Source organism: Artemia sp. Qi Xiang Cuo, chromosome 18 (genome assembly GCF_049724085.1).
Source record: "Artemia sp. Qi Xiang Cuo chromosome 18, ASM4972408v1, whole genome shotgun sequence".
In the NCBI taxonomy this organism is placed as follows: domain Eukaryota; kingdom Metazoa; phylum Arthropoda; class Branchiopoda; order Anostraca; family Artemiidae; genus Artemia; species Artemia sp. Qi Xiang Cuo.
In genome coordinates, this window is record NC_142811.1 from 52055911 (window position 1) to 52083745 (window position 27835).

A 27835-nucleotide genomic window follows, 5' to 3' on the forward strand; every position below is an offset into this window, starting at 1 on the left:
TCTGGTATATAATACAAAGATAGGGCATTTGCTAAAGAACTCCTACCGGTTGAATCAATCACTTGATCACAATCCATAAAAGAGAGGACTAAAAGGATTTGATTACTCAGGAGAGATATGCATTCTCTTGAAACTTGATCCAAGATATGTGGTAATTGTGACGGGTATGACTTAAGACCAAGACTTAAAAACCTAGAAGAAATTTCATCCAACTAAGCCTTTCGGAGGTTCTAAACCATAACTGAAAGTCCACCCTCACTAGACGTAGTTTGAGTTTGAAAGCAGGCTTTTTATCAGTATGTATGAGTAAATGGACTGAATGCATTATTCTTCTTCTTCTCTGTCATTTGCAAAACATTTTTTCTGTTGAATGTTTTCAGCTGGACGCTCACTGGTAGATGTCAGAAAAATCCGAAATTGGCCAAAAATTTCGGAATATTGTTTTTGATATCGAAATTAATTTTTAATACTAGATATCGGTATTTGGTTAGATTTATCAATATCGATATCGAATATTGCCAAACACTATCTGAAATTCTTAAGACCCTGTAACCATCTTCAGACATAGTTGCCAATTTTTTGGTCCATGAATGTGTCCCCTAAGCATCCAAGAATGTGTAATTTTCAGCTAATTGTGTCCATCTTGAAACATAAAAACTAGAAATTATTTTTGTACCAGTTGCATTATTGACCAAAAGACGCTTTGTTTCCCTGGAAAATAAAATTAAGACGATTCCAAAGGCATTGCATCTATACTATTTTGACAACCTGGATTCTCTTACACTCTTTTGATTTCGTTAGATTTTGCCTCATCTTTAGCGTTCAAAAAGACGAAGGGCATTCAGGTAGAGCTTTAGGAGAGCTTTTGATGGGACTATTGCACTAAATTAAAACACTTCACGTGCATACAGGTTGCAAAAAGGACGTAACTGAGGAATGACAGAAGGTATTAAGGTGGAACTTTAAAAAAAAAGATTAATTGAAAAAAAGACAATATTCGCACGCTACTACTACCACTGCAACTGCTGCTTCTGTAGTGACTACTACATCCCTCTTAACATGCCCCTAAAGTTTCAACTTAATGCACCAAATATTTTATGGGATTTTGCCGATACACTCTTTTGACAGCCTGTATGCACAGAGTGTGTTTTGAGTTAGTTAAAAACCTTTGTTTTGATTTAGTCATACATTCTTTCGGCAGCATGAATAAACATAGTGTGTTTTGATATAGTTCAACATCTCCCTAAATATGCCCTAAAATTTTCACCTTAATACCATTAGCCTCAATAGAATCAGCAGTCGTAACGGTTGTAATAGTATCAATAATGGTAATATGCACATTGTGCCTTTTGGTTGTTTCAACATCCCCCCAAAAGCCATTCCTAAGATATTATCTTCTATGCCTTTTCGAAAATTTGCATGCATAAAGTTTGCTTTAATTAAGTTGACCCCCCCCCCTCCGCTAAAATTCTCTGAAAGTTTCACGTTAATGCTATTAGTCTCACTAGTTTCAATAATCGCAGTAGTAGTAGCAGCCTCCACACATTGCATTTTGATAGTTTGACATTCGCTCATTGCTAATGCTTAGGGCATTATTTAAACTTTCACAGAACATTGTGGGCAGAGTTGAACTGAACTAAAACGCACTACATACATGTGGGTTATAAAAAGGGTATATTAAGTTGAAACTAGGGTATTAAGCAGAAGCTTACAGGGCTAACAATATTACTACCACTTTTTCTACTACTTCTACTACAACTACTGCTACAATTAAACTAAATAAAAATAGCTTAAATCTAGGTTGTCAAGACATCCAGGGGGGATATCTTAGGAGTAGAATAGGGTATAAATTCACAGGGTATAATACCTCAAGAACAACTAACATAATTTACACTTTGGTAAAAGAAAAATACATTTTGAATGTTTTCTCTTATTTAACTTTGATAAATCCAAAATCATAAAGACTTTCAGGGATGAATATCACTAAATATATTAAGCTGTCAACCCACCTTCATGTTTTTTTAGTAACCTTGGTTGTGATGTATTTTTCATTATTATGAGAAATAGAAACAGTTAGCTCAAAATATGAATTATTTTCGCTAAAGTAAAAATTATGATCTGGTGTTTAGTCATCCCTAGTCATCCCATTTTCTGCTTTTTGGGTTTCATTTATTTATTGATTGTGGTTAGTGGTATTCTTATGCATGGAAAATTATTTGACTTTATTTGTGCTCACTTTTGGTTTAATGCAGTTCTTTACTTTTCTCAATAAAAGTTTCTTTTGTGGAATTTTTTTTTTCATAGATTAATAAATAACAAGAAACCAGGAGCAGATGGTCTATTATGTGATGTGTCTGCAATTACCAAAAGCTTTTATCCCAGTTCTTACTTTTCGCTTAATTTGTAACATTGTTTGAAGTTTCCGTTCTTTCCTAGGTGAGGTATCCAAAGTTGTGCCAACGCAAAGACAGCCGGTGTTAGTTAGTGTGGGAGTTTGTACAACTCCAACTAAACAGAATCCTGGATTGGGCCGGACACATTTAATATTCAGACAGGACTCAGTCACTACGCCAACACCACCTCGGAAGCAAAACCCAGTAAAGCAGGAAGAGAAACTGCGTCTACCTACGAAACGGGCTTCATCCTCACCCCATATACCCTCTTTGAGTTTTACAGCACCTGCAGTATCAGGGAAAACTGCTGATACACATTACAAAAGCTCATCTGTGCCAAATGCATACTATGTTTCAAGGAGGAAAAAGACACAAATATTAAACCTCTCAATTCCATTCAATAGTGAGGAAGAGAGCTTACTCAGAGATGTTGACAACTGGTCAATCGTTGATCCTACCAATATTGCTGCCCCAAATGTTCATAAGGACCACAGATGTTTACAAAAAAGTGATGAGAAAGCAACCAATCAACGCATGGCAAAAGAGCAAAAAATTAATGACCAACCAAAAGGGTCGAAAGAGTTACTCAGTAGGCCAAGGGCAGAAGAAGACACACTTATTTCAAAACTAGAAAACCCGGATTTGGAAATAAATTTTGATGAGGTTACAAGAATTTTGACACCAACAGAAGAAAAAGAAAATAATGAGAAAAGGTAACAGAATACTTGTATTCATTCTGAAATTTGATCACTAAACAAAAATTACTTTTAGGGTAGAAGCAAAATTGAAAATTAAATCGGACAAAATATTGTTCCTCAGCCTGATTATATTTTCACATATTTGCAAGAGTTATGTATATTTGCATAACTAGCCTTTTGCTTAAAATGTGAAATGCACGCAGAAAATCAAAAGATTGGTGTTTAAAAGTCAAAAGTTAATTATACAGCTACAGACAATAATAGACTAGTCTTTAAAGCTTTCCAAAATCTTTCATTAGACTGATATCGTTATTTTGGATTATTAATTAAAAAAACTTTCCGAAAAATGAGTTTGTAAAGAATTGTGAAGATCCATATTAAACCTAAGACCGTCAGAAATGAATTCCTATAACAATTCAAACTCAAAACGACCAGAGATTATTATTAAAGAATAAAAAAAAACGAACAAAAATTACAATAAGCCATCACAACAATCACAAGGAAAACAGATATAAATATAGATGAATAAATAAATCTTAAAACGCGTAAAAATTAAGCTAAATATTCAAGTCAAACTTGAAAAAATATACTACAAACAGAAGTTTGGAAACTCTTCCTTTCCCCCTCCTCTAATCGTAAAAGTCTAAGGCCTAGTGCATATTTCGACTTTTAATGAAAACTATATTATCTTTAACATTGTGCTATTATTTTTCAAAACATTGACGGCAAATAAAAAAAAAAGCTGAAAGCACAAAACACTATAATAATCAAGACAACTGGAAAGAACTAACGAACGCAAACTCAATATTTTGAAATTCAAGATTTTATATATTAATTTTTATGTTTATTTTTCAATGTTGTAAATATAAAAGAAAATATTTGTAGCATAACCGGTTTTAAGCACGCTGTTCTTGAACACAAAGTTTGACTTTTTGTCCTGATTCTTTAGGGAAGATTAAATAAAAAAAAACAAGTTTTTTTAACTGAAAGTAAGGAACGACGTTAAAACTTAAAACGAACAGAAATTATTCCGTATATGAAGGGGGCTGTCCCCTCCTCAACGCCTCGCTCTTTACGCTAAAGTTTTTTTATTGTTTAAAAAAATAGAGTTGTGAGAAAGTCAAACTTTAGCGTAAAGAGCGAGGCGTTGAGGAGGGGACAGCCCCTTCATATACGGAATAATTTCTGTTCGTTTTAAGTTTTAACGTCGTTCCTTACTTTCAGTTTAAAAAACTTGTTTTTTTTATTTAATTTTTGAACGTTTTTGAATTAATGCAGGTTTTGATTTTGGCTCACCGTACATGAATAATTAAAACAAAATTTGCATATTATATTTGGTTAAATGGCTTTCTCGAAACTTGTTTAATTTTATTTACGAACGTTTTTATTAGTAATAAATATACGTAACTTAGAATTAACTTATGTAACGAACTTCTATATTCATAAATTTTTAACACGTATATTAGGGGGTTTGCCCCCTAGTCAATACTCTGCTCTTTAAACTATAGTTCGAATATTTTTTCCAGTTCTTTAAAAATGACCTCTTAATCACAATCAGTTGATCAGTTGAAAAACTTGTTTTTTTTTTATTTAATTCCTGATCTTTTTCTTTAATAATGCTGGGAAATCTGGCGCCCCCGTCCTAGCAATGTCCCTTCCCCCCTGCCAACTTCCTTCATGGAAAGATCCTTCCATATAGCCCCCGACCCTCTCCTTCCCCCACCTACCAGAAAAAATATCCTCTGAAAAAGTCTGTATACTTCCCAATAACCAATACTATATTTTAACATTGAGTAAAGTTCATAACTTCCAGCCCTCCCCCAGGCGACTTTGGGGGATCAAGTCATCCTAAAAGACATTTTTATCATATTTTCGACCATGCTGAACAAAATGGCTATCTCAAAATTTTGATCGGGTGACTTTGGGAAAAAAATGAGCGTGAGAGTGGGCCTAGTTGCCCTCCACTTTTTTTGGTCACTTAAAAACGGCGCTAGAACTTTTAATTTCCGTTCCAATGAGCTCTCCCACGATATTCTAGGACCACTGGGTCGATACGATCACCTCTGGGGACAAAAAAACAAAAAAAAACAAAAAAACAACTACCCACGCACCCGGGATCTTTCTTCTGGCAAAAAATGGAAAATTCCACATTTTTATGGATGGGAACTTGAAACCTCTACAGTAGGGTTTTCTGATACGCTGAATATGATGATGTGATTTTCAATAAGGTTCTATAACTTTTAGGGGGTCTTTTCACCTTTTTTCGAAAATAAGCCAAATTTTCTCAGGCTCGTAACTTTTGATGGGTAAAATTAAACTTAATGAATCTTATATATTTGGAATCAGTATAATAAGTTGATTCGTTTGATGTATCTATTGGTATCAAAATCCCGTTTTTTAGAGTTTCGGTTACCATTGAGCCGGGTCGCTCCTTACTTACAGTTCGTTACCGCGAACTGTTTGACTACTCAAACACAAGGGCGGCTGAATTTGTACACGGCTAAAGCACGGCTGTAAAGCCGTGCTTTACAGCACGGCTGATTTTGTTTTTTCGCATTAACTCTAGCCCAAAATATGCAAACAGAAACACTAACCTATGATTAATTTAAAGACTATTGGACCTATTAATAATGTTTTCAGTTAAAACCTAACTTTCCAAAGCTTGAGGAATAAGCCAATCTCGAATTCATCTTACTACTCCAATTTCTACATTTCCCGATAAATAATATTTATCTTACTTAAATTTGTTCTTACTTACGATAATTATTATTCTCACTTAAACAATAATTATCTTACTTAAACTCTGTAAATCAATTTTTTAAATTACTCTAATTTTTTCTCCGTTTCTTTTAAATAAATTAATTGACTAATTGAGTTGGTCTTATTTACGATAATTAATCATTTTACTTAAATGGTAAGTATCTTACTTCACAGAAAATGACAATTATCTTACTTAAATTCGGTCTTTCTTACGATAATTAATAATTTTACTCAAATGATAATTATAATACTTAAAATGAAATGATAATTACACTACTTAAATTCACTCTTACTCACGATAATTAATAATCTTACATCAATGATAATTATCCTACTTAAATTTGGTCTTACTAACGATTATTAATAATTTTACTTAAATGATAATTATCTTACTTAAATTTGGTGTTACTTACAACAATCAATAGTCTTACTTAAGTGATAATTTTCTTACTTAAAAGAAAATGATAATTATCTTACTTAAACTTGGGCAGGCTTAAATAGTATGTGAAATTAGCTTAATTTTTTAAGTACTATAAGAATACTTTACTTCCAACTACAAACTGACATATTACACAACATTTTATTTAATACTTGAGCACCAAAAGGACAATATAGCTTTTGTAGGTTGTTTGTGTAATATAAGATAATTTGTTTATTTAATTTGAAAAAAGGGATTAAAATACAATATTTATAATAAGATAACTGTGTTAATGTGGTTTATATGCTGTTGCATCCTTTTTATTTCTTATAGAAATAAAGATAAGGCTAATGCTTTGAAAGTTATTATCCCCACTTATAATGGTGTTAATTTTACAACTTATGTTGTTTTTACAATCATTTTCACCTAGTGGATTTTTCTCAGAAAATTTCCAAGAGATATTTAAATGGAATAGACCTGCGTAGTTTTAGCAGTTATGCTGAACTGAGTAATACTTTGTTGAAGAGAGACCATGGTTTTGAAGAAATATCCATGAAATATTAGCAGAAATATTAAAATACCAGATAAATAAGATTAATACAAAATAATTTTTGTATTGTGTTATATAAAATAGTTCCTTAGGTTTACGAAAAAAAAAGTGCTAGCCTCCTTTAAGCTAAACAAAGGGGTTTAATTGTTTGCGCTAATGAGAAAATTTTACAGCAGCTTGCTTGGAAATTTTTAACAAAAACTATTTTTTTAGTGAAAACCTCGCACAAGCAGCAATGTAGCTGGTTTTGTCTTCCCATTTTATTTATTTATTTTTTAAGCTTACCCCAGGTTCTTATGCAGGGAATCCATTCCATAAAGTTTTGAGATAGTCGTTTTGTTAAAAATAGTTCAAAGAAAAGATACCAAAAGCTCCGAAGTCGACGTAACCCCCCCAGAGCCAAGGGAATAGGTTGTAAGTTATGCCCTGGGGGCATATATAGATCTTATGGAAGGGGTGCTTCTATAAACATCAGAGGGAGCTCATTTGACCTGAAATTGAAAGTTCTAGTTCATTTTTTAAGAGTAAAAAGAGATCAGAGGTCAACTAGCCTCTCCGCTGTTTTCCCCCCAAATACATCCAATAAGCACTTTCAAATAATTATTTTGTTGAAAATAGTTCAAATATCAGATAAAAAAAACTCTGGGGCTGACACAATCCCCCAGAGCTTGAGGACAGGTGTTTTAAGTTATGCCCCGGGGGCATATAAGGTTCTTATGGAAGCGCTGGCCGTATAAACTTCATAGGGGGTTCATTTGATTGGAAATTGAAAGCTCTATTTTCTTTTTTAAGAGTTAAAAGAATTCGGAGGACATCTACCTCCCCCCTCACCTACTCTCTTTTCCCAAAATACATCCAATCATAATTTTGAGATAGTCATTTTGTTCGAAATAGTCCAACGATAAAGTAACAAAACTTCGGGATCAACTTAACCTCACAGAGCCCGGCAGAAGAGCTGTAACTTATGCCCTGGTGCTTATGAGGTTTTTCCCCAAACACATAAAAATTCAAGAAATATTTTATTAAAAATATTTCAAAGATCAGATACCAAAAACTCCGAAATCGATACAACCCTCCCGAGCCTGTGGGTAGGGTTGTAAGTCATGCCTTTGGGGCACATATGGTTCTTATGGAAGGGGTACTCGTACAAACTTCAGAGGGGACTCATTTGACTGAAAATTAAAAGTTCTAGTTCCCTTTTTAAGATTCAAGAGATCGGAGGGCAACTCCCCAAACGCAACCCATAAAAATTTTGAGATAGCCAATTTGCTAAAAATAGTTCAAATATCAGATTTAAAAAAAGTTCGGTTTTGACACAGCCCCCCAGAACCCGGGAGCAGGTGTTGTAAGTTATTCCCGGGGGTATATAGTGTTTTTAATGAAGTGGTGGTCGTAAAAACTTCAAACGGGGCTCATTTAATTGAAAATTGAAAGTTCTAGTTCCTTTTTTAGAGTCAAAAGTGATCGGAGGGCATCTACCCGCCACCCAATCTCTTTTTGCCCCAAGCACATCCGATACATCAAAATCCCCAAATACATAAAAATGTTGAGATAACCATTTTGTTCTAAATAGTCAAACAGTCAGATAACAAAAACATTGGGGTCAGCATAACCCCCAGAGCCTGGGGGAAGTGTTGTAACTTATACCCCACGAGCATATAAGGTTTTTATGGAAGAGGTGGTTGTATAAACTTCGGAGGGGACTCAAATGATTAGAAATTGAAAATTTTAATTCCCTTTTTATGAGTCAAAAGTGATCAGATAGCAACTAGCTCCTCCCCCTCACCTCCGTTTTTCCCAAAATGCATCTGATAAAAATTTTGAGATAGTATTTTTGTTCAAAATAAACCAAAGATCTTATAACAAAAACTCCGGGGCTTACACAACCCACCAGAACCCAGGGGCAAATGTTGTAAATTCTTCCCCGGGGTCAAATAAGGTTTTTAACGGAAGGGCTGGTCGTATAAACTTCGGAGAGTACTCATTCGATTGGAAATTGAAAGTTTTAGTTATCTTTCTAATAGTTAAAAGGGAGTTAAAAGATTTTAGGCCGTCCTGGCTAAGTGGACGTGCGCTGGGCTGAGAATTCTTTGTCCAAGGGGCACGGGTTCGATCCCTGGTGTGACCAGTTGTTTGGGTTTGGGACGCGGGTCAGTGGTGTGACTCTGTAAGCTTATCCAGAGTCGACCCAACTCTAAAAGGGTAAATGTAAAAATCTGAGGAAGGTAAGCAGGAAGGATGTACGAAAGCACAGGATGGCTGGCCTCTAGCCCCCCATTGCACTTCCTGGCTGAAGGGTCACGAAACGGAGATCAGCACCGACTGTTCGGATCTTATGGGTCTATTGCCGTCATACTTACTTTTTTTTACTTGTTAAAAGGGACTGGAGAGCAGCTAGCCCCCCTCACTACCCTCTTTTCCCAAAATTCATCCGAGGGAATTTTCTAGATAGCCATTTTGTAAATTCAAAAATCAGATAGCAAAAACTTCAGGTTCGACAAATACCCAAGAGCCCGAAGGCAAGTGTTGTACTATGGGGGCATATAAGGTTTTTTGTGCGAGGGTTTTTCAAATAGCTCAAAGCTCAGGTAAGCCCGAACCCCCACTTCCACTAAAAAAAATCTATTAATGATATTTTATTCAGATGCTTAGGGAAGCTGACGCCTGTCCCTCCAGATCCCGATCCTCCTCTCCCTCCCCCCCAAAAAAAACTCTCAGAGACAAATCATGGGACCTGAATCTTGATCCTCCTTCCATGGCTTGACTCACCCCTCCTCCCCCTTTAAAAATATATCAACGATTCATTATTCCAAAAATTATGGAAGCTGACCCCTGGCTCTACCTCCATGGAATAACCCCCCCCCCATAAGAAACTTATTGACGATATTTTACTCCAAAAATATGCAAGCTGGCCACCTGGCCCTCCCTCCATGGCCAAGCCTCCCCCTCCCCTGCAAAAAATATATTAACGGTTCATTATTCCAAAAACCATGGGAGCTGACTCCTGGACCTCTCTCCATGGAACAAACCCCCCATAAAAAAACTAATTGGCAATATTTTATTCCAAGCGTTATATGAACTCACCCCTAGCCCTCCATGGCCCGATCCTCCCCACAAAAAAAATTATTAACGATATATTATTCCAAAGCTTGTGGGAGCTGACCCCTTGCCCTCCATGGCCTAATCCCCTTCCCCTTGGAATAAATTTATCAATGATAAATCATGGGAGCTAACCCATGGTCCTACCTACATGACCCGACCCCCTCCAAAAAAAATTATTAACAATATTTTATTCCAAAAATACGTAAGCTGACCCTTGGCCCTCCCTCCATGGCTTGACCCCCCTTCCAAACAAAAAGACAACTTATTAAAGATTCCTTATTCCAAAAATCACAGGAACTGGCCCCTGTTCTTCCCTCCATGACCCCCCCCCCACCCACTCCAAAGAAAACAACTTATCAACGATCTTTTATTCCAAAAGTCATGAAAGCTGACCCCTGGCCCTCCCTCCGTGGCCTGACCCCTCCTCTTTAAAAACACAAAAACTTATTAACGATGTTTTACTCAGAAAATCATGGGAACTGACCCCTGGCCCTCCCTTCACGGCCCTAATCCGACCCCCCTAAAAAATTTTATTCCCAAAATCATAGGGGCCTCCCTCTGGTCCTCCCTTCATGGCCTGACCCCGCCCCCCAAAAAAACTTATTAACGATATTTTATCCAAAAATGATGGGAGGTGGCTCCATTCCCTCTCTCCATGTTCCAACCCCCCTCCAAAAGAAAAAAAAATATTAATGATACTTTATTTGAATAATCATGGGATCTGACCCCTGGTCCACCCTCCATAATCAGACCCCTCTCGTCTTAAATTACAATTTATTGGCCATATTTAATTCCAAAAATCATGAGAACTGACCCCAAGACAAACCCCCATGGCCTGACCCCCCCCCCCCACACAAAAAAAATATTAACGGCATGTTATTACAAGCATAATAGGAGCTGACCCCTGGCCCTCCCTCCATGGTACAGCCCCCTCTCCAAAAAACACAACTAGTTAATGATATTTTATTCCAAAAATCATGGAATCTGACCCGTAGCCCTTCTTCCATGGCCCCAGCCCCCCCCCCCCCACATACACAAACACAAAACTTGCTAATGATAATTTATTTCACAAATTACGGGAATTCAATCTAATTTTATTAGCTCTTTCCAAAATTTCTCAAGACACCTATAGTTTTCACCACAAAAAAGGGTTTGGCTACTGCCCGTTTCCCTAACGGTAAATACCTGAAGTTTACTGCATATTTTGCGCTTTACTGAAACGAATTATATTACAAATATTTTTTTTGTACTGATTACAACATTGAAAATAAAATGAAAATTACAGTGAAATAAAATCTTGGAGCTGGTGAGCTTTCAGCAATTAATATCGTTATGTATCAAATGTTTAGTTTAATTTTATTGGTTCTTGCCAAGACTGTTTTTAGACACATATAGTTTTATTTTGAAATTTATTTCGGAATATAGAATTATTTTGAAAGAAGGAATTTTGAAAAACTTGAAACTTTGGCAATCAAAAACAAACAGAAATCAACTAAAAGAAAATTTTCAGAAAAGAATTTTTTTCAAAGAAAAGTAAAGGCCATAGAAGAGCTTTAGTAAAGGTTTTGTTCTTGTATGGTTTACCAGACAAATACATTAAAGTGATTAGTGCTATGTACGAAAATAACACTGCTGCGGTTAAGGTAGGAAATGAGGCTAGAAGCTGGTTTGTATTAAATCTGAAGTTAAGCAGGGTTGTGTTCTATCCCCCTTTATATGGATTTTTTTTTATGGAATTTGTCTTAAGGAGCACAGGAAAGGCAATGGGAGACTACGGAATCAAATGAGGAGGAAAATTTCTCCTGGACTTAGATTATGCTGATGATTTAAGCATTTTAGATGAAAGTGTGAGCAAAATGAATGAAGTTTTACAGGTTTTTCGAGTGCAGAGCGCTAGAATAGGTTTGAAAATTAATGTTAAGAAGACTAAGTCACTAAGGCTAGGAATAGATGAAGATGAAAAGGTGACGTTGGATAATGGAAAGATTGATTAGGTGAGCAGCTTCACTTACCTTGGTAGTATTATTAGTAAAGATGATGGGAGCAGTGAAGATGTTAAAAGGAAAATAGCCAAGGCTCAGGGTGTTTTTTCACAGTTAAAAAAAAGTTTGGAAGAATAGGAAGATAAGTCTACAAACCAAAATTAGAATATTAGAAGCTATAATAATGACAGTGGTCAAACATGGCTCCGAAGCATGGGCGCTCAGAAAAGCGGGTGAAGATTTGCTAGAGGTTTTCCAGAGAAATTGCTTAAGGATTGTTCTGGGTACCCGGCTGCCTGACCGTATTTCAAACAACAAAGCCATACGAAAAATGGGGTTCAATACCGCTCTCTAGGGCTATAATGAAAGAAAGGTTGAGGTGGCGAGGGCACGTTTTGCGGATGAACGATGACAGATTGCCTGAGATTGTTTTTTTTGGCCATCCGTCTAGGGCTAAACAGAAAGCAGGTCATTCTCATCTGGGGTGAGTGGACCTCATAAAGAAAGATTTAAAGGAAATGGGAACTTCGTGGGTGGATTTAAAAAGGGAGGCATTGAATAGATTGGGATGGAGGAAGAGCGTGCGTAGCTGTGTTGGCTTCAGGCGGCTTGGTGCTGCGGTGAGTTGTTAGTAGAAGTAGTAATATATTAAACTTAAGATCAGGAGAAACAGAAACCTACAATAACTCAAGCTAAAAACTACAAGAAATTACCACAAGAATAAATGAAACCCCAAACGAACAAAAATTAAATAAACAATCATAGCAAAAAACATACAACGGGCAGTAATATAAATGAATAAATAAATTTTAAAACGAGTAAAGCTTAATTTGAATATGTAAATCAAGCATAAAAAGAACAAAAATATTTTGTAATTGAAGTTGAACTGAAACACAAAAAGAACATAAAATAAATAAACAATCATAGCAAACAAACATAAATTGGTACAAATATAAATAAATAAATAAATTTTAAAACGAGTGAAACTTAAATTGAATGTACAAATCAAGTTTGAAACGAATAGAAATAACTACAAACAAGAGTCTGGGTATTGCCTCCTTCTCTCACTGTAAAAGTCTAAGACCTACTGGGTCACTGGTGCTTTACTGAAAACGAATTATATTACTTCTATTTTCTCTTTTACTTATTACAAGATTGAAAATAAACACAAAAATTACAGTAAAATTAAGTTTTTAAGTTGATGAACTTTCAGCAATTAATATAATTACTTATCAAATATTCAGTTTAATATTATTAGTTCTTTCCAAGGCTGTTCAAAACAAATATAGTTTCATTACAAACAAGAGTTTTGATACTGCCCCCTTCCAAAACTGCAAAAGTCTAAAGCCTATTGCATCATTGGCGCTTCACTGAAAACAAATTATATTACAAACATTTTCTTTTCCAGTTATTACAGCATTAAAAATAAAGACAAAAATTACAGTGCAATAAAATCTTGAACTGATGATCTTTCAACAATTAATATCATGATATATCAAATGTTCAATTTGATTTAATCTGTCCTTCACAAAACTATTCAAGACACTTATAGTTTTCAGTAAAGCGCCAATGACGCAGAAGTTCTTAGACTTTTGTAGCGAGAGAAGGAGGCAATACCCAGACTTTTGTTTTTAGTGTTTTTGTTCGTTTCAAGTTTGATTTGTATATTCAATTAAAGTTTCCCTCGTTTTAAGATTTATTTTTATTGGTACCTATTTATGTTTGTTGGCTATGATTGTTTATTTTAATCTGTTCGTTTTGGGTTTCATTTATACTTCAATAGCAAAATATTTTGTTCGTTTTATGCTTGACTTCCATATTTAAATTAAGCATTACTCGTTTTAAGATTTATTTATTTATTCATATTAGTGCCCGTTGTAAGTAGTGTATTATATAAAGGCGCGGGACGAGCAGAGGGACGAACATGGCTTACCACGGTCATTCATCTATTACTATGAACGGTACATGCCTTACCAGACAGGTTTCTGAGGCAACACCTATTTTCTGGGCCAATCAGAGATGTTTCTACGAACGAAACTCAATATATCCATGTATAAGGTCCGAACCCTACAATGAATTACACAAGACTTGTCGGACATGTTTTTCTAGGTTCAATAATCAAAACTATAGATCTTCATATTGCGTATTCAAAGGAGGTCTCTTTGTAAAAATACTAGTTTTGGCCCGAAGGTCATATAGTCGTGTTTTTTCGGTATAAATTAAGATCAACAACTCTTTCGCCAAAACGCATTTTCTGGACCATAGCCTTTAGTCAAGACTGGTTTGCTTAGGAATGCGTCGCTGGTAATTAAAGAATGAGGAATAGTATGGTAGAGTCATGATTGTTTCAACTTGAAAGTTGTATCATTTTACGTAAAAGCTAACACAATTTACAAAAAAGGTATAGTATTTGCATAACTCTGATCTGAATGATCTTAATTGGTGATTGAATAATAGGGATGAAACAGAGCTAGATAACATTTTTAATTGGATTGTATGAAGGTGGTAAAAAAGGGTTACACTGTTTACCAGTTAAGGTAGGTCCGAAGGGGTTGCTAACTCATAGGCAATTTATTATAAATTTGGAATAGCATCGTTAGCATCAATCTATGGAAATGGTTAACGATAACAAGATGACCTTGTGACTTGACCTAGATTTACTTCTAGGATGTGTTCTGTATAATACGAAAGTACCATTTGAATAGTATTGTCAATATAAAATATCCTATAACATTGTAGTATACTAAAAAGTTGATAGTAATAGAGATGTAGATGCCAAGAAAAGAATTGTAATAAAGAAATTCAGAACAACCTTTAGAAATCCTTAGAAATCAAGTAGTGTGACGATTATAGGTTTGAAGCATCAAGGATCCCAACCATCAATGACCCTAACCACCAAGGACCTCAACATCCAAACCCTCTATCCCCAACCTACAAGGGTCCCATCCCTCCTACTTTTTGGGGGACCCTCCCCCATTTTTCTTATACTTTTTTTAAATTTTTTTTAACTTTTTTTTGTATTATTATTTTTTGACATGGTACTTTTTTCAACTTTTTTTATATTTCTTAGAATGACATACAACATACTTAAAACATAAAAAAATCACATTTAATATTTTCAAAATTCAAAATGAGAATGATACAGAAATGTTAGTCATGAATTTTACTATTAGAAAAATAATGTTTGTATTAGCACTCTTTTTTTGAACTGATTTTTTTAGACTTGGAAATTATTCAACTTTTTTTTCTTACGTATCTTCAAATGACATGAAATATGCTTGTGGCTCTACCAATCGGACTCTATGCTTGTTCATAGACACAACGCGGATTTCCCAGTGGTACTCTATGGTAGGTTATCAAAACTATATTGCCGTACCATTTGAGAACTAAAGTTACATCATTCAACAACACAGCAGATTTTAACATGGATGAAAATGTTGAAATAGAAATATCTTTTTATTGTGAGTGTGATATTTGTAATGGTCACTGTTATGACTTCAGTAATTCATATGAGAGTAATGCAGCAAATTTAAAAATCATGGAAAATGAAATAGAAAAGGACAATCTGCAAGAAATGAAAAGAAAGAATCTTTGATGAAATGGTGAGAAAAAGGGTAGGCTCATCAGTTTCTGCAGCGGAATAGTGACCAATATCACAAGAAACAATACAAACAAAGGACATCCTCTCCATTACAAGGAAGATCAGGAGCACAAGGAAGCTCTCACAAAAGGAGTTTCGATATGGCAGAAATGAAAGATCTAAAGATGAGACATAGACAAGATGGATATCTCCGCAGAGGGCACTATCAAGAAAGAAAACGAAGAATGAATGAATTCTTTATCAACATCTTTTGTCGGATAGGTTGAGATAAAATGGATAAAATTCAAGTATCAGAGCGAATTGATTCTTTGTCAACATTCTTTGCCGGTAATGTCGGTTAACATCATCAAAGCCTAAGTATCCTAGTGATAAAATTCTGTATCAACATCTATTATCAGATACATGGGATAACATTGACAAAATCTAAGTATCAGAGCGAAAAAATTCTTTATCAATATCACTTAACAGATACGTTTGATAGCATCAGAGTGAATAAATTCTTTATCATCGTCTTTTCTCAGATATGATTGATAACATGGAGAAAATCTAAGCATCAGAGTGAATAAATTCTTTATCAATGTCTGTTGACAGATACGTTCGATAACATTGGCCAGATCTAAGTATCATATTGAATAAATTCTTTATCAACTTGTTTTGTCGGATACATCAGATAAAATGGACAAATTCTAAGTATCAGAGTAAATAAATTCATTATTAACATCTTTTTGTAGATACATCAGATAAAATTGACAAAATCTAGGTATCAGACTTCCTAAATTCGTTATCAATGTCCATAACATTGAGCAAATCCCAGTATCAGAGTGAATAAATTCCTTACTATTTTTTTTATCAGCACAATTTGTCGGATACGTCAGATAACATTAACAAAATCAATGTATTAAAATGAATAAATTCTTTATCAACATCCTTTGTCGAATACGCCGGATAAAATTGACAAAATATAAGTACCATAGTGAATAAATTCTTTATCAACAGCATTTACTGGATACGTCGATTAACATTATCAAAATCTAAGTATCAAAGTGATTAGATTCGTTTATCAACTTCCTTTGTCGGTTACATCAGATAATATTCAGAACATCTAACAATCAGAGTGAATAAATTCTTTATCATCGTCCTTTGTCAGATACGCTTGATAAAAATGATAAAATCTAAGCATCAGAGTGAACAAATTCTGTATCAACGTTCTTTGACGGATACGTTTGATAACATTGTCAAAGTCTAAGTATCAGAGTGAACACATTCTTTATTAGCATTCTTTGTCAACATCATTTGTCGGATACGTCAAATAAAATTGACAAATTCTAAGTATCAGAATGAATAAATTCTTTATCAACATCCTTTGTCAGGTACATCAGATAAAATTGACAAAATCTAAGTATCAGAGTGAATAAATTCTGTATCAACATCTATTATCAGATACATGGGATAACATTGACAAAATCTAAGTGTCAGAGTGAATACATTTTTTCTATCAATATCTTTGCCAGATACATCGGATAAAATTGACAAAATTTAAGTATCAGGTTGAATAAATTCTTTATCAACCTCTTTTGTCGGATACGTCAGATAACATTTTCAAAATCTAAGTATCAGAGTGAATAAATTCTTTATCATCGTCTTGTGTCAGATATGCTTTATAAAATTAAGAAAATCTAAGTATCAGAGTGATTAAATTGTTTATCAATTTCCTTTGACAGATATGATTGATAACACTGACCCAATATATGTATCATAGAGAATAAATTCTTTATCAACTTCATTTGTGGGACACATCAGATAATATTCACAAAATCCATGCATCAGGGTGAATAAATACTTTATCATATCATAGTGAATAAATTTCTTTATCAACTTTATTTGTGGGATACATCAGATAACATTCACAAAATCTAAGGATTAGAGTGAATAAATACTTTATCATATCAGAGTGAATAAATTCCTTATCAATGTCTTTTTACAGATACTTTTGACAACACTGCTAAAGTTTAACTGTCAGAGTGAACAAATTCTCCATGAAAATTCTTTATCGATATCATTTGTCGGATGCGTTGGATAACATTGACAAAATATACGTATTAGAATGAATAAATTCTTTATCAACATCTATTGTCGGATAGGTCGGGATAAAATTGATAAAACCTAAGTATAAGAGCAAATAAATTCTTTATCAATATCATTTGACAGATATGGTTCATAGTATCAGAGTGAATAAATTCTTTATCATCGTCTTTTCTCAGATATGATTGATAAAATTGAGAAAATCTAAGCACCATAGTGAATAAATTCTATATTAATGTCTTTTGACTGATACGTTAGATAACATTGACCAAATCTAAGTATCATAGTGAATAAATGCTTTATCGACTTAATTTTGTCAGATGCATCAGATATCATTCACAAAATCTAACTATGAGAGTGAATAAATCTTTATCATCCTCATTTGTCAGATATGCTTGATAAAATTGATAAAATCTAAGTATCAGAGTGAATAAATTCTTTATCAATGTCCTACGACAGATGCGTATGATAACACTGACAAAATTTAAGTATCAAAGTGAACAACTTCTTTGTTAACATTCTTTATCGATATCATTTGTATGATACGTCGGATAACATTGACAAAATCCATGTACTAGAATGAATAAATTCTTTATCATCATCCTTTTGCCGGATACGTGGGATACAATTGAGAAATTCGAAGTATCGTAGTGAATAAATTGTTTATTACCATCATTTGCTGGATACATCAATTAACGTTATCAAGATCTAAGTATCAGAGTGATTAAATTCTTTTATCAACTCCCTTTGTCGGATACATCAGATAATATTCCCAAAATCTAACTATCACAGGCATAAATTCTTAATCATCGTCTTTTGTCAGATACGCTTGATAAAACTGAGAAAATCTATGCATCAGAGTGAACAAATTCTTTATCAATGTCCGTCGACGGATACGTTTGATAACATTATCAAAATCTAAGTATCAGAGTGAACAAATTCCTTTTTAACATTCTTTATCTACATCATTTGTCGGATACGTCGGATAAAATTGTCAAAATCTAAGTATCAGAGTTAAAAAAAAATTCATTATCAACATCTTTTGTTAGATACATCAGATAGAATTGACAAAATCTAAGTGTCAGAGTGAATAATTTTTTTCTAACAATATATTTGTCAAATACATCGGATAAAATTGACAAAATCTAAGTATCAGATTGAATAAAAGCTTTATCAACCTTCCTTGTCGGATATGTCGGATAACATTCTCAAAATCTAAGTATCAGAGTGAATAAATTCTTTATCATCGTCTTTTGTCAGATATGCTTGATAAAATTGAGAAAATCTAAGAATCAGAGTGAATAGATTCTTTATCAACATCCTTTGCCGGATATGTCAGTTAGCACGACATCATTTGTCGGATACGTTGGATAACATTGCGAAATTCTAAGTATCATAGTGAATAAATTATATATTAGCATCATTTGCTTGATACATCGATTAACGTTATCAAGATCTAACTATCAGAGTAGTTAAATTCTTTTATCAACTTCCTTTGTCGGATACATCAGATAACATTCACAAAATCTAACTATGAAGTGAATAAATTCTTTATCATCGTCTTTTGTCAGATACATAGAATAACATTGACAAAATCTAAGTGTAAGAGTGAATAAATTCATTATCACCATCCTTTTCTGGATACGTAGGATAATTTATCAAAATCTAAGTATCGGAGTGATTAAATTCTATATAAACCTCCTTTTCTCGGGTACATATAATAAAATTGACAAAATATATACGTCAGAGTGAATAAATTTTTTTTATAAACATCTTTTGTCAATTACATCGGATAAAATTGACAAAATCTAAGTATCAGAGTGAATAAATTCGATATCAATGTCTTTGTCGGATACATAGGGTAACATTTATATAATCTACATTTTATTAATTTTGACTTTATGCATCGTTGCAGTGAATTTAGGTTAGACTGGTTATAGATGGGAGCACACCCGCTCAGAAACACAGTCATAGCGAGAGACCCATGCAAAAAGTTAGGTTAATTTAGGTTCATTTAGAGTGGCGCACCACTCTAAGTGAACCTAAATTAACCTAACTTTTTGCATGTCTCTCTTTTTCTCATTTTTATCAGTTTCAGATTTTCTTGGTTTTATCAATCGAATCTGAAAAAAGACGTTGATAAAGAATTTATCCACTCTGGTACTTAGATTTTGTGAATGTTATCTGATGTATCTGACAAAAAAAGTTGATAAAGAATTCATTTACTATGATACTTGGATTTGGTCGGTGTTATCAAACATATCTTTCAAAAGACATTGATAAAGAATTTATTCACCCTGATACTTAGATTTTCTCAATTTTATCAAGCATATCTGACAAAAGACGATGATAAAAAATTTATTCAATCTGATACTTAGATTTTGACAATGGTATCCGACGTATCCGACAAGAGATGTAGATGAATAATTTATTCAATATAATACTTAGATTTTTTCAATTTTATCCAATGTGTCTGACAGAGATGTTGATAGAAAAAATTTATTCACTCTGACACTTAAATTTTGTCAATTTTATCTCATGTATCTGATAATAGATGTCGATTCAGAATTTATTCACTCTGTTACTTAGATTTTGTCTGTGTTATCCTATCTATCCAACATATGATGTATGAAAATTCCTTTTTCTTAATCTCCAATTTTTTAATAGATATTCTAAACGTTTGATATGCTAGCATAATCTAAAAATAATGAAAACATAACAATGTAATGCCTAATATATTATAATGAAATAATAACATGTAGAATATATTATTATACATTATTAATATCATTAAACAACTTTGAACATTCTGAATCTGCTCCATAAAATAATTCATCGTGTTCTCTCTTGATAGTGCCTTCTGTAGGGATATCCATCTTGTCAATGTCTCATCTTTAGATCTTTCTTTTCTGTCATATCGAAACCCCTTTTGTGAGAGCTTCCTTGTGCTTCTGATCTTCCTTTTAATGGAGAGGATGTCCTTTGTTTGTTTTGTTTCTTTTGATATTGGTCGCTCTTTTCCACTGCAGACTCTGATGAGCCTACCCTTTTTCTCACCATTTCATCAAAGATTCTTCTTCTCATTTCTTGCAGATTGTCCCCTTCTATTTCATTTTCCATGATTTCTATATTTGCTGCATTACTCTCATATAAATTACTGAAATCATGATAGTGACCATTACAAATAGCAAACTCACAGTAAATTATATTTCTAACTCAACACTTTGATCCATGTTAAAATCTCCTGTGTTGTTGATTGATGTAACTTTAGTTCTCAAATTGTATAGCAGCATAGTGTCGATAACCTACCATAGACTACCACTGGGAAAGCCGCGTTATGTCTATGAACAAGCATAGAGTGCTTGGTAGAGCCACAAGCATATTTCATATCATTTTAAGATAAGTAAGAAAAAAAGTTCAATAACTTCCAAGTCCAAAAAAATTCAGTCCAAAAAAAATGCTACTACAAACATTATTTTTCTAATAGTAAAAGTCACGACTAACATTTCTATATCATTCTTATTTTGAGTTTGGAAAATACTAAATGTGACTTTTCTTATGTTTTAAGTATGTTTTATGTCATTCTAAGACATCTAAACAAAAAGTTGAAAAAAGAACCATGTCAAAAAATAATAATAAAAAAAGTAAAAAAAAATTCAAAAAAAGTATAAAAAAATGGGGGGAGGGGCTCCGAAACAGTTAAAGGGATGGGGCCCTTTGAGGTTGGGGATAGGGGACCTTTGGAGATTGAGGTCCTTGGTGGTTAGGGTCATTGATGGTTGCGATCTTTGATGCTTCAAACCTATAATCGTCTCACTACTTGATTTCTAAGGATTTCAAAGATTGTTCTGAATATCTTTATTAAAATTCTTTTCTTGGCATCTACATCTCTATTACTATCAACTTTTTAGTATAATACAATGTTATAGGATATTTTATATTGACAACACAATTCAAATGGTACTTGTGTATTATACAGAACACATACGAGAAGTAAATCTAGGTCAAGTCACAAGGTCATCTTGTTATCGTTAACCATTTCCATAGATTGATGCTAACGATGCTATTCCAAATTTATAATATAGTCCCTATGAGTTAACCACCCCTTCGGACTTCCCTTTACTAGTGAACAGTTTAACCCTTTTTTGCCACCTTCATACAATCCAATTAAAAATGTTATCTAGCTCTGTTTCATCCCTATTATTCAATCACCAATTAAGATCATTCAGATCAGAGTTATGCAAATACTATACCATTTTTCGCAAATTGTGTTAGCTTTTACGTAAAATGATACAACTTTCAAGTTGAAACCATTATGACTCTACCATCCTATTCCTCATTCTTTAATTAAAAGCGACGCATTCCTAAGCAAACCAGTCTTGACTAAAGGCTACGGTCCAGAAAATGGGTTTTGGCGAAAGAGTTGTTCACCTTAATTTATACCGAAAAAACACGACTATATGACCTTCGGGCCAAAACTAGTATTTTTACAAAGAGACCTCCTTTGAATACGCAATATGACTATCTATAGTTTTGATTATTGAACCTAGAAAAACATGTCCGACAAGTCTTGTGTAATTCATTGTAGGGTTCGGACCTTATACATGGATATATTGAGTTTCGTTCGTAGAAACATCTCTGATTGGCCCAGAAAATAGGTGTTGCCTCCTAAACCTGTCTGGTAAGGCATGTATCGTTCCTTGTAATAGACGACTGACCGTGGTAAGCCATGTTCGTCCCGCTGTTTGTCCCGTGCCTTTATGTAACATACTACTGTTTAATGTTTTTTGCTATGATTATTTATTTAATTTTCGTTCATTTTGGGTTTCATTTATTCTTTAGTAGTAATTTCTGGTTGTTTTGAGTTTGAGATATTGTAGGTTTCCATTTCTCCTAATCTTAAGCTTAAAATGCTTTAGTTTTTTTGAAAAACTTCTTTTTTGTAAAGCTTTTTTTAGTTAATGATCAGAAATGCCTTATTGTACTTTGAGCACTTTAGTCTGAATGGACAATAATTTAATAACGCTTAAAAAGTAAAATATTTGGTTTTTATTTCAATGCTTTTGAAAGTAAACTTTTAAGCATGCTATATCTACATCATATTTTTTTCTTCTACTTAACTAAGAAACAGAAAATAGATTATGCTTTCTTTTACTTTCACAGGTCACGCAAATTGATTAGAATTGTTAATAGTCGTTTTTGTAAGTTGGCAAACACAAATTTCTTGAATTAAATGATGAACAAGAGCATATCAAATAGCCGTTTTTGAAGTGGGGCCTAGTTAAGCTAATCCTTGTGAAGGGGGTTTCTTAGATTTAACTCATTGCCCCTTGTTCGGGTCAAGTTTATCTATCACTCCCTAATAAAGCCTTCTGAAACTAGGTGTTAGAAAACTAGCTCATAGCTCTTTTTTTATACAAAACATGTTTTTATAGCTCCTGAAGTTCTCTAGTGGTTCTTTATCTGCTCAGCACGTTTGCTTGGCACGATGGCTTGGCAGAGGGGTGGAGATAAAACTATTAGTTTTTGACTAAAATGAACCAACCAACTAAAATGAAAACGGTACTTAAATGAAAACGGTACTAAAATGAAAATGGAACTAAAATGAAAACTAAAATGAAAACGGTACTTAAATGAAAACAGTACTAAAATGAAAACTAATATGAAAACGGTTCTATAATAAAACTAAAATGAAAACGGTACTTAAATGAAAACGGTACTAAAATGAAAACTAAAATGAAAACGGTACTTAAATGAAAACGGTGTTAAAATGAAAACTAACATGAAAACCGTACTGAAATGAAAACGGTACTAAAATGAAAACTAGAATAAAAACGGTACTTAAATGAAAACGGTACTAAAATGAAAACTAAAATGAAAACGGTACTAAAAGGAAAACTAAAATGAAAACGGTACTTAAATAAAAATGGTACTAAAATGAAAACGGTACTTAAATTGTAGTCATGGAAGGTAGATTTTCTTGCTAAAAACACTTTCAGCATTGAAGATAAAAAGCTTTGATTTTTTCTCCCCTAAAATTGTGAAAATATAGGTTTTGGATTTGAAAAAAACGCCCTGGTTTTGGCAAAAAAGATTATTTTTCTGAAACCAAATAATCAACCGAATCAAACGAATGTTGTGATATTGAACAAAAGTAGCCTATACAGACGAAAATGTTATTTTTAGAAATTGAACAGATTCATAATAGTCTCATTTATTTGAATTTAATGGAAATTTTTGGTGATGAGTGGTATCGTGAGTCAGGGAGGGGTGTGGGTGTAGTTACAGAATTTTTAATTGGGGGGGGGGAGAGGGGTCAACATCAAGAGAGTCAAGGGGTATGGTCAGTATAATATTTTTTCTCTAAATTATTGGAGGGTTCCCCCCCTTTTGCCCCTCCTCAAATCAAGCCACCAGAGAGAGGTGTTTGCCCCTCCCCAGAGAGTTTTCTATCTCTCATTACACAAGAAAATAGGGCAATTCCTATATGAAAGAAACGCTGAAGTATCTTATGCGATATTTTTGCAAGGAGTGTACAAGCATCATGCATAAAAGGTAAAGGAATAATTCACACAGAAAAGTATTCAAGGCATATCAAACAGTTCGTGGTAACGAACTGTAAGTAAGAAGCGACCCGGCTCAATGGTAACCGAAACTCTAGAAAACGGTATTTTGATACAAATAGATACACCAAAAGAATCAGATTTTAATGCTAATTTCAAATATATAAGTTTCATCAAGTTTAGTCCTACCCATCAAAAGTTAAGTGCCTGAGAAAATTTGGCTGATTTTCGAAAAAAGGGGGAAAGACCCCCTAAAAATTATAGAACCTTAATGAAAATCTCACCATCATATTGCGCGTATCAGAGAACCCTACTGTAGAGATTTCAAGCTCCTATATACAAAAATGTGGAATTTTGTATTTTTTTGCCAGAAGATATATCATGAATGCGTGTGTATTTGGTTTTTTTTTCCAGGAGTGATCGTATTGACCCAGTGGTGCTAAAATATCATGAGAGGGCTCATTGGAACTAAAATTAAATTCTCTAGTGCCAATTTTAAGTGACCAAAAAAATGGAGGGCAACTAGGCCCCCTCCCACGCTCATTTTTTCCCGAAGTCACCCGATCAAAATTTTGAGATAGCCATTTTGTTCAGCATGTTCGAAAATATTATAAGTATGTCTTTTAGGATGACTAAATCCCCCGAAGTTCCCGGTGGGAGGGCTGAATGCTATTAACTTATACCCAAAGTTAACATGTAGCATTGGTTATCGGGAAGTATACAGACGTTTTCAGGGGAGGTTTTTACTGGTGGTGGGGGGGGGGGTGGGTCGGGGGTTATGTGGGAGGATCTTTCCATGAAGAAAGTTTTCATGAGGGAAGGGACATTGCTATGAAGGGGACGCCGGACTTCCCAGCATTATTTAAAAAAAAGATCAGAAATTAAATATAAAAAAACAAGTTTTTCAACTGCAACAGCAGCAACATCAAAACTTTAAACGAACAGAAAATATTAAGTATATGATTGTGTTCACCCCCTAGTCAATACCTCGCTCTTTAAGCCAAAGATTTTTTAGTAATTTCATAAGAGCTATTTATTCTGATTAAGGGCCTTTGTGATTAAGCGGTCATTTTTAAAGAATTGGAACAAAATTCGAACTTTCGCTTAAAGAGCAAGGTATTAACTAGGGGGCGAACCCCCTAATATACGTATTAAAAATATATGAATATAGAAGTTTGTTACGTAAGTTAATTCTTAAGTTACGTATATTTATTACTAATAAAAACGTTCGTAAATAAAATTAAACAAGTTTCGAGTAAGCCATTTAACCAAATAAAAGTAAATTAATATGCAAATTTTGTTTTCATTATTCATGGACGGTGAGCCAAGATCAAAACCTGCATTTTTTAAAAAATGTTCAAAAATTAAATAAAAAAAACAAGTTTATTTAACTGAAAGTAAGGAGCGACATTAAAAATTAAAACGAACAGAAATTATTCCGTATATGAAAGAGGATGTCCCCTCCTCAACGCCTCGCTCTTTACGCTAATGTTTGACTTTATCACAACTCTATTTTTTTTAAAACAATAACAAACTTTAGCGTAAAGAGCGAGGAGTTGAGGAGGGGACAGCCTTTTTCATATACGGAATAATTTCTGTTCGTTTTAAGTTTTAATGTCGCTCCTTACTTTCAGTTAAAAAAACTTGTTTTTTTTTATTTAATAGAACATAAGCACATTGAGCACATAGTACACAAAACATAAAAAAAAATTAGTTTAAATTGTGCATACCGTTGTGGTCCAAGAAGGGAAGCTTTTTCATACTTCAAAATCAAGACACTTACATTCTATGGCTATATTCCAAGAATACCATAGCTAAATGCTAGCATTTTAGCCCTTTTATCAAACTGTCAAGTCATACTTTTTTTGGAAATAAAACAGATTTTAAGCTTTTTGACGCCTGCCTGTTTTGTTCAAGATTTCTACTAAAATACTTTCAATGAAAACGAGCCTCTGCCCGTCTTGTTTTGCACAAAACTTAAAAATCAAAACTTACCACAACTATTTACAGATAAAATAAGATCTTTTCTCAATATGTTTAACCAGCAGGTTCCAGATATAAAGTTCACTATTGCCAAACAGGATATTACGTTTGGCTTGAGTGTATACTGAAATCCAACTCATAGTAATAGATATCTGAGATATGACTCCTATAACCACCCCAAAGTCAAAAATTCTATAGTCTATTCGTTGGTTGACGGAGCGTAAGTAGTGTGTTTCTTTGATTTTGAGCTGAAGCCTGAACTTGATCATATAAAGATATTCTGATAGGTAATGGACACCCCAAACAAGTCATTAAGATAAGATAAGGGTTTATTCCAAAAACAACACAACACAAAAAAAACAAATGACCTTCCATAAGCTAACGCTTGTTCGGAAGTATTTACCCTCTTAAAATTAACACTTATAATAACATACTAAAGAGAAAGAAGAGAAAAAAAAAGAAAATCATACACTGAATTGGCTCCTGGTCGCAATAACCAAAAATCAATGCTTCACGTACTCCAAAACTTCCCACCGCCATCCCATAAATAATAAATAAACAAAACAAAAAAAAAAAATAAAAATATATAGGAAAAACGGGAAAAACGGATTCGGGGCAAACCTGATATGTTTATTTATGTTTATTGATATGTTTATTTCCAGAAGAATGATGAGCAATAAAACAAAGAGCACTGCTCCTAAGATTTAAGAAAACAAACCCTTCTTGTCATTACCTTATATTAAGGGCATTACTGACATTTTAAGGTCCAAACTTGCTAAGCTTGGCTTTAAGGTGTTTTTTCCTTCTGGAATGACTATCTCCTTTTTCTTGAACAAAGGCAAGGATAAGATTACTTCATATCCGCCAGGGGTATATGAGATTCCCTGCAGTTGCGGTGATACCTATATAGATCGTACCATGAGATCTCTATCTCACCGATTAAAAGAACATGTTGGTTCCATTGATGGCTGTCTTAAAAATACAAAGCTTAAGGAAGAACATAATTTTTCTGCACCGACCCATCATATTTTTGAAAGCCCTTCTCACTCCATTAAGTTTGACCAGGCCCAACTTATTGCTGTTGTTCTGCAATTCCTAAAGCAGAATATTAGAGAAGCTATGGAAATTGCTAAAAACAAACCAGCCATCAATAAAAGCAATGGTGAGTTCCGCATTAGCGAAATTTGGGAACCCATTACCCATAGACTGAAAAAATCGCAAAAAACTCTACCCCCTTCTATAGAACCAACTCCATAGCGGCCATCAACGCCTCTACCAAAATTCTGACCATGTCACAACAATTATTCCAGGTTTGGCTCATCATTACTGTTTTTCAGTGATTTTATTTTTATTTTATTTAGTGATTTTATTTTCTGGCAAGATATTTGAATTTGGACCTTATGATGACAGGCACAGGTCCCGTCAAAATTATCGTTTGAACAAAACCAAGACCTGACATCCATAGCTTAGGTTAGCTTTTGCCATTTACCATTATTTTGTATAAGAGTCAGGTTGGCCTCAGAGAATATATTACCACTTCTCCTGCTACTACTACTACTATTACGTCAACACAGAAACTAAGCAAATTAAGAGAGTCAATAAGGGCAGTTCTTTTACTCATCTTTGTGCTAAGATCTTACATCTTTTGACAAAGAACTCTTAAAAGTGAAATCTTAGCACTAAGATTTTACATCTTATAGCAC

The 27835-nt window shown here is 33.8% G+C and overlaps 1 protein-coding gene across 1 annotated transcript in view; it reads left to right on the plus strand.

Annotated features, from left to right (window-relative positions):
• The window catches only part of LOC148941628 (uncharacterized), a 135092-nt gene that overhangs the window by 49977 nt on the left and 57280 nt on the right, over positions 1-27835 (plus strand). Inside the window, exon 3 of the mRNA XM_089104351.1 lies at positions 2437-3106. Within this exon, the coding sequence (XP_088960477.1) occupies positions 2437-3106 (670 nt within the window). The remainder of the gene's footprint in view (positions 1-2436; positions 3107-27835) is intronic.